The sequence below is a fragment of the Malania oleifera genome, chromosome 3 (assembly GCF_029873635.1).
Source record: "Malania oleifera isolate guangnan ecotype guangnan chromosome 3, ASM2987363v1, whole genome shotgun sequence".
NCBI classification, from domain to species: Eukaryota; Viridiplantae; Streptophyta; class Magnoliopsida; order Santalales; family Ximeniaceae; genus Malania; species Malania oleifera.
Window position 1 is genome coordinate 9,562,624 of NC_080419.1, and position 12,265 is coordinate 9,574,888.

Here is a 12,265-nt window from a genome sequence, read left to right on the forward strand (position 1 = left end):
AACTCCACAGTTAAGTGTGGTGATCTTCTAAGAAGTTTTTTCAGGAAGTGTATGAATGAGGACAAAATACTCTGAAAAAGACACGTATTGGTCTGTAGGACCAGTCATTAGTCCGATAAGGCTCGCCCCCTGGTTGTCTAGTCTGGGTAGAGGATGAGAGACGCAGTATTCCTTGACAGACCCAAGTTGGGGCATTACAAGATAGTATTAGACAACAAATGTCCATAGACACTCCCACATCCTTAAATATCAACAAATACATCGCAAAGCAAACAACAGTGCCTTTATAGAGACTTTACCATCTCTACAAAAGAAAGTGAGGAGTAACCATTGGACCAAAATCCCGGTCCGTTATAAGGATTCACTTACTAGTATTTGTAATCACTAATAGAAATTAAATTTTGAAACTACCAATAATAAGTGAATCAACTAATATTAATATTTTTGGCAATAAGTGAATTAACTTAGATTTTTAAATATGCTAAATTAAGTTTAGACAATTCAAATAGATTTGGATAGCTAAACCCACACAAATTCAAATCGAAGTTCGCGCTAGGCTAGCTCCCAATTAGAGATAATCTTAACCAAGCTTCACACATGAAAATCAACCTTCTGGAGCTCCACAGGCAGCATAGCCTTCCCCTCTATAATGGCCACCAAGTCCCCAAAGTCTCCATGCATATAAGCTTTCATGAAAGCAACCACAGCCCCCCCTACAAACCTCCTCATAGGCTCCCTTGACATCCCATTTTGCACATACATTTAGAAGCCTTGCCTATAAATCCTTCAGTGTCATCATCCATCATGTCTACGTGACCATAATCCTTCACCACAAAATAGCCTGCAGGATCTTTGCATTCTTCAAAGAAGTCTTCATGGTTAACTCCCTTGGGGGCACAGGCAGGCATGAGAAGGCACCTTTTTCACCTCGCCGCTCCCGACCACACCAGCACAGCCATATCAGATCGAAGGACCGAGGGATGTAGGTGAGGAACCGGAGGCTGGGTTTTGTTCCCTTGTCTCTTTCTTCTTTCTTCCATCAACAGGTCGGAATGCCATCAAGTTCTGAAAATTTTAAGTGGTGGTTGGCGGTTGCTACTTTGTTCATGGCTAGTGCAAAGGCGACCTTGCCCCCACGACTGTGGCCAGCAATCCTAGCTTCTTCAGGTTGGCGAGGCATGTGCGGGGAGAAAGTCTTGGAGGGGGGGGGGGGGGGGCCTTGGGGCAACCAGTTGTCAATTTTCAGCAGCAGAGTTTTATTCCATCAGTTGCGTCCGCTCCACCCGCCTATAATATAACTGTTCATAAGTTTTCAAGAAAACATTATATATAAGTAGTGAGAACACAATTCTATTAACAATCTACAAAAAGTGCTTTATATAGATTTCTTAATTAGATTCTATGAAGAACTACGGTATTTTAGACTTGATTCTAGTCGAGATATTGTTCGTTCATATTGAATGCCAAATCACCTTATAACCAAGATTTTTTCTAATCCCCATCTAGTATGATACTGTGATACATAGTTTTTAATTGGTAAATTCACGAATATGACTTAGGAATGCTACTAATTTTTTAACCAAAAAAAAAATTAAATTGTTTATCAGTTTTCGACATTATTTTTATAAGAAGAATATGTTTTTTAAAGTTCTCTATATAATAATAAAGCTGACATAGTTCGTGTTTTTTTAATATTTTAAAAAATAACAAATAGCTTGAAATTAACAATACCTGATTAATGAATTAACTAAATTATAGTGTAGGGACGAATAAATTTTAAAATCGCTTTCATGTATTAGCATACATTGGGATATGGATTTCAATTTTTAATTTTTTTTATGTAATTTATGAATAAGTTTGACATAATTCAATCCAATTATGTAACTTTTTTGTTTAAATTTACTAGTTTAAATCAACTTCAAAATCCTTAGGTTCAGCACAACCAAACATAAGCTAGTGCCCTCAAAAAGGTGTTTCAATTTAATTGTCGCATGTACTCTTCATAAAGAATTCCTAATTCCATATACAAAATCGCAATTATATATATGAATTTGGAGTCATAAAGTGATATAAGACTAAATTTACTCCACCTCATATGCATCACCTTTTTCAGTTTTCCTTGTTAAATCTAATTCCTAACTAAACTAGACATTTGATAATGGTAAGTCTCATAAGTTTCTTTTGACTTGTGTACATTAGTCATTAATACTTGACATTTTATTGACTAGGAGTTCACATCATTTCTGAAGTCTAATTACTTAGAGAATCTTTTAATTTCCATATTTTCTAATATTAATTTTGTCATCTCATTAATTCAAGTGTCCCATCAAGATAATCTTCAAAGAAACTAATGGTGTGGTGCATTTCCTTCCTCCCATACCACAAGCCTTACTACTTTGAATGCCTTTCAATCAGTAACGTTGAAAATGTGGTTCATAGAGTGGAGACATTTTCAGGCAAATAATCGTACAATCAAATTTCTTTGCTAAACTCAATCCACCTAGTTCGTTAATTTTTTTTTTAAACAGGGGGGACAAAAGAAAACTCCAATCAACGGCAGTGGGGGTCATTCATCCTTGAGGTGATATTCAATGTAGTTGGCAAATGTAAATGGGGCATTAAGCTGGGAGTCAAAAAACATAATGTAAGTTTTTAGGTAAATTTAAAGAAAAAGATAATCAAAATTCCGGTAATTTTATTTTAGTTCGAAAAAACCATTGGAAGGCATGACGATGTACTTGCAGCTTCCCTGAGAGAAGTTAATTTAATTATGTAATTTTTGGGGGTGCCTCTCTTTTATTTTAAAAGGATGCATCCTAGATTCAAATATTAAAATTCCGTTTTTTCAGATCTAATTTATTGTTACTACTCAAATTAATATAAGAAAGAGTTTATGCCTCTCAATCATATTGGATATGTGTTCTTAGTAATTTGTCATATCAATGAAGAACAGCAAAAGTTTTTTATACCCAGTCTTATTTTCGCAAATTTTATCAGTACTTATTACCTACTAACAGCGACTAACTCTATATGTAGAGTAAGATTAAAATTACGGAGAGAGTAGAGATGGGCAAATATGTTATACAAAAGCCCCAAAGGCGTATGATATCGAATCTCGTCCTCTGCTGATGTTGCCACTGTGTTGTGTGTGTGGGTAATGGAGAGATGAGAGAGATAGAGAGAGAAAAATAGAGAGTGAAAGAGAGAGAGATAGCGAGAGAGAGAGCGAGAGAGAGAGAGGATGTGACCATTACCTGGGAGGCAACTGACAAGAAAGCCGTTGGGAGTCGACCGTTGTTTGAGAACTGGGAGTAGAAGGATTATGAAGAGGTAACCATGATGAAACTCAGCACCGGGAAGTTCTCCCGTTGTCAAAGGATCAGCAATCAACCGGGCTTTGGGGCCGATGAGCATTACTTCCATTACCATAATATGATTTAGAATTACTCTTAAAAAAGAAGTAGTCGTCTCCTGCAGCAGGCTCGACATTCAAGCCCACTGTAGCTGTGCTTTCCAATGTCAAAGACACTCTGTAGAAAGCATCTGCGGTTGCTTGCGCGAAGAAAGGATTCAATTGGCAGCCCTGATTATTAGAGAGAACTACTTGCTAACTTGCTGTCCTTGGGGAAGGGGGGTGCTTGTGATTTTAGGTTTGTGGACATGGGTCCACCTTTATGCTTCAAATGTGATCACGTGGGAGACAAAATTAACTGATTGATTTGCTTTCCCGCGGACCAATCAACCTGACTTTGTTAGGGGTTTTTTAAGCCTTGGGCTGCTTGGCACTGTGGGCTTAGGGGCCAAGTCTTTTGCCAAGGCCCCTCCCTGGCTGTGACCCAGTTTTGTATAGAACTGGTCTCTTAAGCTATTTCTTTAGTGCGGTATAACCGACACATATCCTCTCGGTTGACCCTTTTCACATATACAGTTCATTATATGAACGACATCTGTCATTTCCCATTTCCCCATCCCCCCACATTTTCAGTATAGTAAAGTGTAACTCTAGTTTCCATATCTTATAACGTAGTATAGAAATTCATACATTCCATTCCATTTCAACATATTCACACGAGTTAATCCAAAAATCCGCTAAATGATAAAAAAATCCAGTAAAAACAACTATGTATGAAAAAGTAAAGGATTCATCAAGCATCTCCTCTACAGCATCAATACATACAATACGTATTTTCATAAAATTTGAGAATCATATGCCCAATCCTCGTTTTTAAATACCAAAATCGTAAAAATCGTAAAACTGACATTCTACTCCGGTGGCAATTTAGCAAATAATAGTTAAATCATACCTATAAGTATAAACTAACTTCATTTAGAGATAGCGGTTTACTTGGTTCAAAAATTCCATTGTAATCAAATTCCCCTTACCTTAAACTGAACGAAGCTGTGTCCAAAAACAATCAGAAATCCGCCAACCTGAGATTCTCAAAACTTAAAAACTATACAACATAACTTACCAGTATAATTTCAACTACCATCCACATTTCAATCGAAATCGAATCAGATCCTTACCCTTGATTTTGGGAAAATCCGAAAATCCCAAACAACATCGTCACTAAGTTTTGTAGACTGTCCTCCTTTGATCCATGCAGACCCTCCATTTTAGAACAGACGTCGAAACGGCGCAGAAATCTTAGAGAAGAGAGAGAGAGAGCTTTGGGAGAAACTTACTTCTAAGAAGCAACAAAGTGGTATTTATTAACCAACCCTTTGACCGAGTCAAACATCGTTTGATAAGGCGGCGTCCTTCGTCGACGAATGCGCTACACACAGCTCGTCGCTGAAGCTTCCTCTCGCCGAGCCCAATTCAGATCTTTTCTCTGACCTTGCTTGGTATTTGCTCGTCGACGACGCTGTCACTGAATTTCGTCGATGAGGCTCCTGAAGGACTTCGTCGATGCCGTGACTCTTCGTCGTGAACCCAGCTTACTAACGGGTTTGGGGCTCTACATACAGTTTAAAAAATATGTACTCTAAGTTGCCCCTATTCGTGACGGTTCTAATGCGTCACAATAGTTGCACCATGAGCATTAGTGACAGTTTTCCAACCGTCACTAATACTTGGACTTTAGTGAATATTTAGGTCGAGAAATGTCACTTAGAGTGACGGGCTAACTTGTAGTGACGAATAAACCGTCACTAATGCTCATTATTATTACGATTTTTAAAATTCATTCTAGTAAGTATTAGTTCAACCGTTGTTTTTAGCAATTAAAATAATTTGAAACTATCACTAATAATTGACTGAATCGTCACTATATAACCTTTATACATTTTTGTAGTGACTATTGTAGTGACCATTGGTTTAGAGAACGTGGACGGATCTTCGTACCAGGATTCACCTATAAGGAGTCAAACAAGAAGGCTTTGAGGGCACGGGTGTACTTTTTTTCGAAATGATTGTTTCGATGTCCTAAGTTACTGAATGTGTGAAGATAGAATATGGTACAACAATAACACTAGTAAGAATGAAAGGCCTTATTTCTTCCCGCATTGCCCCTTTGTATAGTTGTAGGGGGTTCCTAATTTTTAAATTCAATATTATAGGTCACTTATTTTGATGGTAAGAGGTTATAATTTAATTTGTGATATTTATATTAGGAGGGAGTCCTGGTAGTTTTTCTTAATTTTGGTCCTCTTATTAATATGCCACCTATCAATCTTGACTAAATCATTTTAAAAGTTAATTTTCAAATACAAAATCTTTTAAATCCTCTGCTCACAAATCGTATAATTTTTTAAATAGTAAATGATACCACTCGAATTATTTTGAGAAATTAAGTTGTGTTTTTTGTTTAACCTTCCCCTTCCACTCTCTTGTCTTTAGATAATAGAATTACATAGATAATTATTTAGTAGTTAACATCACATGAATAATCCTAATATTTCTTGACATGTATTAATGATCAAAAAAGATATCTTTTTTTTAAAGTAGAGGTAGGCAATGGAGGAGGGTATTTGTAATTAATAATATTGAATGAGAATCTGTTCCTATTTTTTCTATTACCACAATCACATGGATGGTGATGACAACGTAGAAGTAGAGAGATAGAGAGCAATTAATATTAATTACAATATGGAAAACTAATTATTAGAGAATATATTTAAGATGCAAAAACGATTACTAGAATGTTGGGACGGAGAGAATGAAAACCTTATCTTTCCCTCTCAAGTCAGGCATATGGATTAACCATTTAGTTCTATCAAATATTAACTTAACATTTCATAAAAAATACCTACATATAGAATTGAGTAACTGAAAATTCAATTAATTGAATTTTATTATAATGTTGTGTTAAAATTAAGCATGGGGAAACAACATGTGTGTTCCAAGGCTAGTATTGAACTAAGTTTGAGTGTCTGTATATATATATATATATGTCTGTATAACAGTTGCCTCTATGTTATAATTTTGATTTAATTTTTTTTTTAATGTAAAAAGATTAATATTTTAAAACACACCCCTTAATAAAAATGATTAAAATACTTTAAAAATATTTTAGGAAATGCTTCTATGGAAATGAGTCCTCAAAGGACAAATCCAAGCCTAACTAACTTAAAACCCAACAACACTTTCCCAGGCACAACCCACTCCTAATTCAAGCAATTACCTACCCCAATTGAAATGTAATGAGATTGCACATTACCCCGAGTTTGGAAATGTGGGTTTCGCAATGAGGACGTTGCTTTCTATAAGTCGGGGAGAAATGATATCCCGGTGGAAGAAGTTTTAAAAGGATTAGATGTTACTACCCATATCCAAAAGTTTCACATTACTTTTTGAGTGAGCCTTCCCATAAAAGAACTACTCCACAGTTGAAGTGTGGGATCTTCTAAGAATTTTTTTTTTTTTTTCAGTAAAAAAGTGTATAATGAGACAAAACTACTCTGAAAAAGACACGTTTTGTCCTGTAGGACCCAGTCCTAGTCAGATAGGCTCCGCTCCCCTTGGTTGTGCTAGTCTGGGTAGAGGGAGGACGCGTCTTCCTTGACACAGACCCAAGTTGGGGGTCATTCAACAAAGATGTCTTGGAACAACAAATGTCCATAGACACTCCACATCCTTAAATATCAACAATACATCGCAAAGCAAACAACAGTGCCTTTATAGAGACTTTACCATCTCTACAAAAGAAAGTGAGGAGTAACCATTGGACCAAAATCCCGGTCCGTTATAAGGATTCACTTACTAGTATTTGTAATCACTAATAGAAATTAAATTTTGAAACTACCAATAATAAGTGAATCAACTAATATTAATATTTTTGGCAATAAGTGAATTAACTTAGATTTTTAAATATGCTAAATTAAGTTTAGACAATTCAAATAGATTTGGATAGCTAAACCCACACAAATTCAAATCGAAGTTCGCGCTAGGCTAGCTCCCAATTAGAGATAATCTTAACCAAGCTTCACACATGAAAATCAACCTTCTGGAGCTCCACAGGCAGCATAGCCTTCCCCTCTATAATGGCCACCAAGTCCCCAAAGTCTCCATGCATATAAGCTTTCATGAAAGCAACCACAGCCCCCCCTACAAACCTCCTCATAGGCTCCCTTGACATCCCATTTTTGCACATACATTTAGAAGCCTTGCCTATAAATCCTTCAGTGTCATCATCCATCATGTCTACGTGACCATAATCCTTCACCACAAAATAGCCTGCAGGATCTTTGCATTCTTCAAAGAAGTCTTCATGGTTAACTCCCTTGGGGGCACAGGCAGGCATGAGAAGGCACCTTTTCACCTCGCCGAGGCCCGAACCAATCACCAGCACAGCCATATCAAGATCGAAGGACCGAGGGATGTAGGTGAGGACCGGAGGCTGGGTTTGGTTCCCTTTGTCTCTTCCATCAACAGGGTCTATGCCAATCAAGGCTGAAAATTTTAAGGTGGTGGTGGCGGTGGCTACTTTGTTCAGGGCTAGTGCAAAGGCGACCTTGCCACCACGACTGTGGCCAGCAAGTCCTAGCTTCTTCAGGTTGGCGAGGACATGGGCGGGGAGAAAGTCTTGGAGGCCTTGGGGCAACCAGTTTGTAATTTCAGCAGCAGAGTTTATTTCATCAGTTGCGTCCGCTCCAGCCATATAATATAACTGTTCATAAAGTTTTCAAAGAAAACATTATATATAAGTAGTGATGAACACAAATGTCTAGTAACAATGCTACAAAAAGTGCTTTATTAGATTTATTAATTAGAGTTCTATGAGAACTACTGTAACATTTTTAGACTTGATTCTAGTGAGATATTGTCGGTTCATAGTTGAAATCCAAATCAACCTTATAAACCTAAGATTTTTCTAATACACATCTAGTATGAGACTGTGATACAGTAGTTTTATTGGGAAATTCACGAAATATGAACTTAGGAATTCTACTAATTTTTTAACCAAAAAAAAAATTAAATTGTTATCAGTTTTCGACATTAATTTTTATAAAGAAGAATATGTTTTTCAAGTTCTCTATATAAATATAAAAAGCTGAACAATAAGGTCGTGTTTTTTAAATATTTTAAAAAATAAAAAATATCTTGAAATTAACAATACATGATTATGAAAATTAACAAATTAATATGTAGGGACGAAATAAATTTTAAATCTCCTTCATGTATTAGCAATACATTTGGGAATATGGAGTTCAAGTTTTAAATTTAGATTTATGAGAAGTTTGACATAATTCAATCCAATTATGTAACTTATTTTGTTTAAATCTATACTAGTTTAAATCAAAAACTTCAAATCTTAGGTTCACACAACCAAACATAGCTAGTGCACCTCTGAAAAAGGTGTTTCAAATTTAATTGTAGCATGTACTTCATAAAGAATTCCTAATTCATATACAAAATCGGCATTATATTAATATTAATTTGGAGTCATTAAAGTGATATAAGACTAAATTACATTCCACCTCATATGCATCACCTTTTCAGTTTTCACTTGTGTAAATCTAAATTCTAACTAGACATTTTATAATAGTAAGTCTCAATAAGTATTTACTTTTTACTTGTGTAAATGTAAGTATTAATTAACTTGACATTTTATTGACTAGGAGGTTGCAAATCATTTCTGAAGTAATAATTACTTAGAGAAATACTTTTAATTCCATATTTTCTAAATAATTAATTTGTCATCTCATTAATTCTAGTGTACCCATCAAATATCTTCAAAGGAAACTAATGGTTGTGGTGCTATTTTCCTCCCAGACCCACAAGCCTTACTACTTTGGAATGCCTTTCACATGCAGAAAAGTTGGAAAATGATGGTTCATAGAGTGGAGACATTTTCAGCAAAATAATCGTACAAATCAATTTCTTTTCTAATCAATACACCTATTTCGTAGAATTTTTTTTTTAAACAGGGGGGACAAAAAGAAAACTCCAATCAAGCGGCAGTGGGGGCATTCATCCTTGGATGTGATATTCATGTAGTGGCTAAATGGAAATGGGGCATAAGCTGGGGAGTCTAAAAACATAAATGTAAAGTTTTAGGTAAATTTAAAGAAAAATATAATACAAAATTACGGTAAATTTTATTTTAGTTCGAAAAAAAACCAATTGGAAGCATGAAATATGTACTTGGAAGCTTCCAAATGAGAGAATTTAAATTTAAATTAATGTAATTTTGGGGTACTAGTTTATTTTTAAAAGGATGCATTCCTAGATTCCAAATATGAAAAATCCTTTTTCAGATCTATATTTATTGTTACATAATCAAATTAATATAAGAAAGAGTGTATGCTACTTCAATCATATTGATATGTTTATCTTTATGTATTTGTCAGATCATGGAAGAAGCAAAAGTTTTTACTACCCAGTCTTATTTTCTCAATTTTTCAGTACTTAGTACCTACTAACAAGCAGACTAACAATCTATTATGTAGAGTAGATAGAAAGTTACGGAGAGTAGAGGACTGGGAAATTATGATTAGACAAAAAGCGCCCAAAAGGCGTATGAATATTCGAATCTCGTCCTCTGCTGGATGTGCCACTGTGTGTGTGTGTGTGTGTATGAGAGAGTGAGAGAGAGAGAGAGAGAGAGAGAGAGAGAGAGAGAGAGAGAGAGAGAGAGAGAGAGGTGACCATGACCTGGGGAGCAACGACAATAAAGCCGTGGGAAGCGACGTGTTGGAGAAGCTGGGAGTAGAAGGAGTTATGGAAGAGGTAACCATGGAGGAACTGCAGCACCGGGAATTCTCCGTTGTCAGAAGGAGCAGCAATCAACAGCGGCTTTGGGGGCCGATGATCATTACTGTCATTACCAGAAGATGAGGATGACGATGACTTCTTAAAAAAGAAGTAAGTCGTCTCCTCAGCAGGCTCGACATTCAGAAGCACTGTGCTGTGCTTTCCAATGTCAAAGACATCTGTAGAAGCAGCTGCAGTTGCATTGAGCGAAGAAGAGGATGCAGATGGCAGCATGATTATTAGAGAACTACTTGCTGATCCGTGGGGGGAGGGGGGTGCTTGTGATTTTAGGTTTGTGGACATGGGTCCATCCTTTATGGCTTCAAAAATGTGATCACGTGGGAGACAAAATGTACTGATTGATTTGCTTCCAGCGGGACGCAATCAACATGACTTTGTTAGGGGTTTTTTAAGCCTTGGGCTGCTTGCACTCGTGGGCTTAGGGGGCCAAGCTTTGCCCAAGGCCTCCCTGGCTGTGACCCAGTTTGTAGAGAACTGGTCTCTTAAGCTAGTTCTATTAGTGGATGTACAGGGGGCCTGCCAGCTTGGGTTTGGTTTGGGTTTCAAAATCTAATTTTTTGGCCCATTTGGTCAGCTTGGTTTGGATCGAAACTCAAATTTTGTGACCTAGATTCTTGATCCCAAACTCTAGGAATAACTTAAAAAAGGATTGGTTTGATTTGATGAAATAGGTATCGATTTGAATAAGTTAAGAGTGTAGTTTAAATTTTAAAAATAAAATAAACAATTATTTCTTATATATTCCTAATTATTTTATTTAACATGTAATTAAAAAAAAATAGACATCATCATAATAAAATATTTTACATTATTATTTACTTTAAAACAACATAATTTTTTGTATAGTTAATTGTAAGTAATCTATTAAAACCAATTGAAATAGACAAACTAAATGTAACCTTATAATTTGTGAATAACAACATTCCACATTACTACTAGATTTATCTGGGTCGTCATTGTATATGAGTATAGTGATATATTTTTTACATTATTTTAATGGATCAATAATGTAGGGGGCAGGGAAAAGTGGGGGTTATGGAGGGTAGCGTCCTTATTGTGTTTGTGTATCTTTTCCCTATATTTTTTTGCATTAATGTTGTCATGTCATGGACTCTAGGTTTATACAACATGACATTTAACTTCTTTATTATTTTATACTATCCTATACTTTTGATTCTGATATTCAAAAACATTTTTAATTTATAAATTAGCAAATTAGCTCAACTTCTACAGCTATATTGCCTTCTATTTATATCTTTACCAATCATCCATCTCCTATTTTTGTCCTTCTTTTCCTTTCTCCAACCTTCTTCGATGTTGTGAGCATGTGTTCCCCTATTAATAAATCTATATTTGCCACACTTGTCTCCCTCGTATGCATATTGGTCATCCTTCTCACCTAAGACCATTTTTCTCTTTTTTCCTTTTCACTCTGCGGTTCAACTTAAAATTTAAATCAACACCTATTGTTTCCCTCGCTATAACACGATCCTTTGCACGCCTTACTCATGAGTACATAGAAATGCCATTGCTCGGTGGCAGAGGGGGTGACACAACGGAGGGCAGAGACATGGATGAGGACAAGAAGGGCAGAGACATGGATGAGGACAAGGCCCCACAAGCGGTTTAGATACTACATCTTTGAAGAGAGAGAGAGAGAGAGAGAGAGAGAGAGAGAGAGAGAGCCCATGAATAGAATACAGAACATGAAGCAATATTGATGGTGAGATGGCAGCAACATGCATATGAAGCATGCCAAGAGTAGAGAGAGAGAAGACCCATGAATAGAATACAAAACATGAAGCAATATTGATGGTGAGATGGCAGCAACATGCATATGAAGCATGCTAGGAGTAGAGAGAGAGAGAAGACCCATGAATAGAATACAAAATATTTGTGGGCTTCGACCATATTAGAATTGGTTTGATTTGGTCACTCCATTTTTTGGGAAATTATATAGGGAATCTTCCTCTCTACATGTTTGTATGCCTCTTTGTTAGGAGATGTGTGGCTCGTATGTGTCGGCAGCCGCACCCAGCTGAAAAT

The 12,265-nt window shown here is 36.2% G+C and overlaps 1 protein-coding gene and 1 pseudogene across 1 annotated transcript; both read right to left on the reverse strand.

Annotated features, from left to right (window-relative positions):
• Positions 1–225: 225 nt before the first annotated feature.
• LOC131151155 (chlorophyllase-2-like) lies at positions 226–3,423 on the reverse strand (annotated as a pseudogene).
• Positions 3,424–7,277: 3,854 nt separating this feature from the next.
• LOC131151760 (chlorophyllase-2-like) lies at positions 7,278–10,563 on the reverse strand. The gene is made up of 2 exons (XM_058103164.1): positions 10,100–10,563; positions 7,278–8,111 (listed from the first exon to the last, which is right to left on the reverse strand). The coding sequence occupies exons 1-2, from the start codon at positions 10,499–10,501 to the stop codon at positions 7,428–7,430; spliced, it is 1,086 nt and encodes a 361-aa protein (XP_057959147.1). The 5' UTR covers positions 10,502–10,563; the 3' UTR covers positions 7,278–7,427.
• Positions 10,564–12,265: the final 1,702 nt, after the last annotated feature.

What these genes read in the sequence shown, in the direction of transcription:
- LOC131151760 (XM_058103164.1), bottom strand. Translation starts at nt 10,501, where the DNA reads ATGTCCACAAACCTAAAATCACAAGCACCCCCCTCCCCCCACGGATCA. An exon ending in TTATTGTCGTTGCTCCCCAG is followed by an intron (nt 8,112 to 10,099) that starts GTCATGGTCACC and finishes CTTTATGAACAG; the next exon opens with TTATATTATATGGCTGGAGC.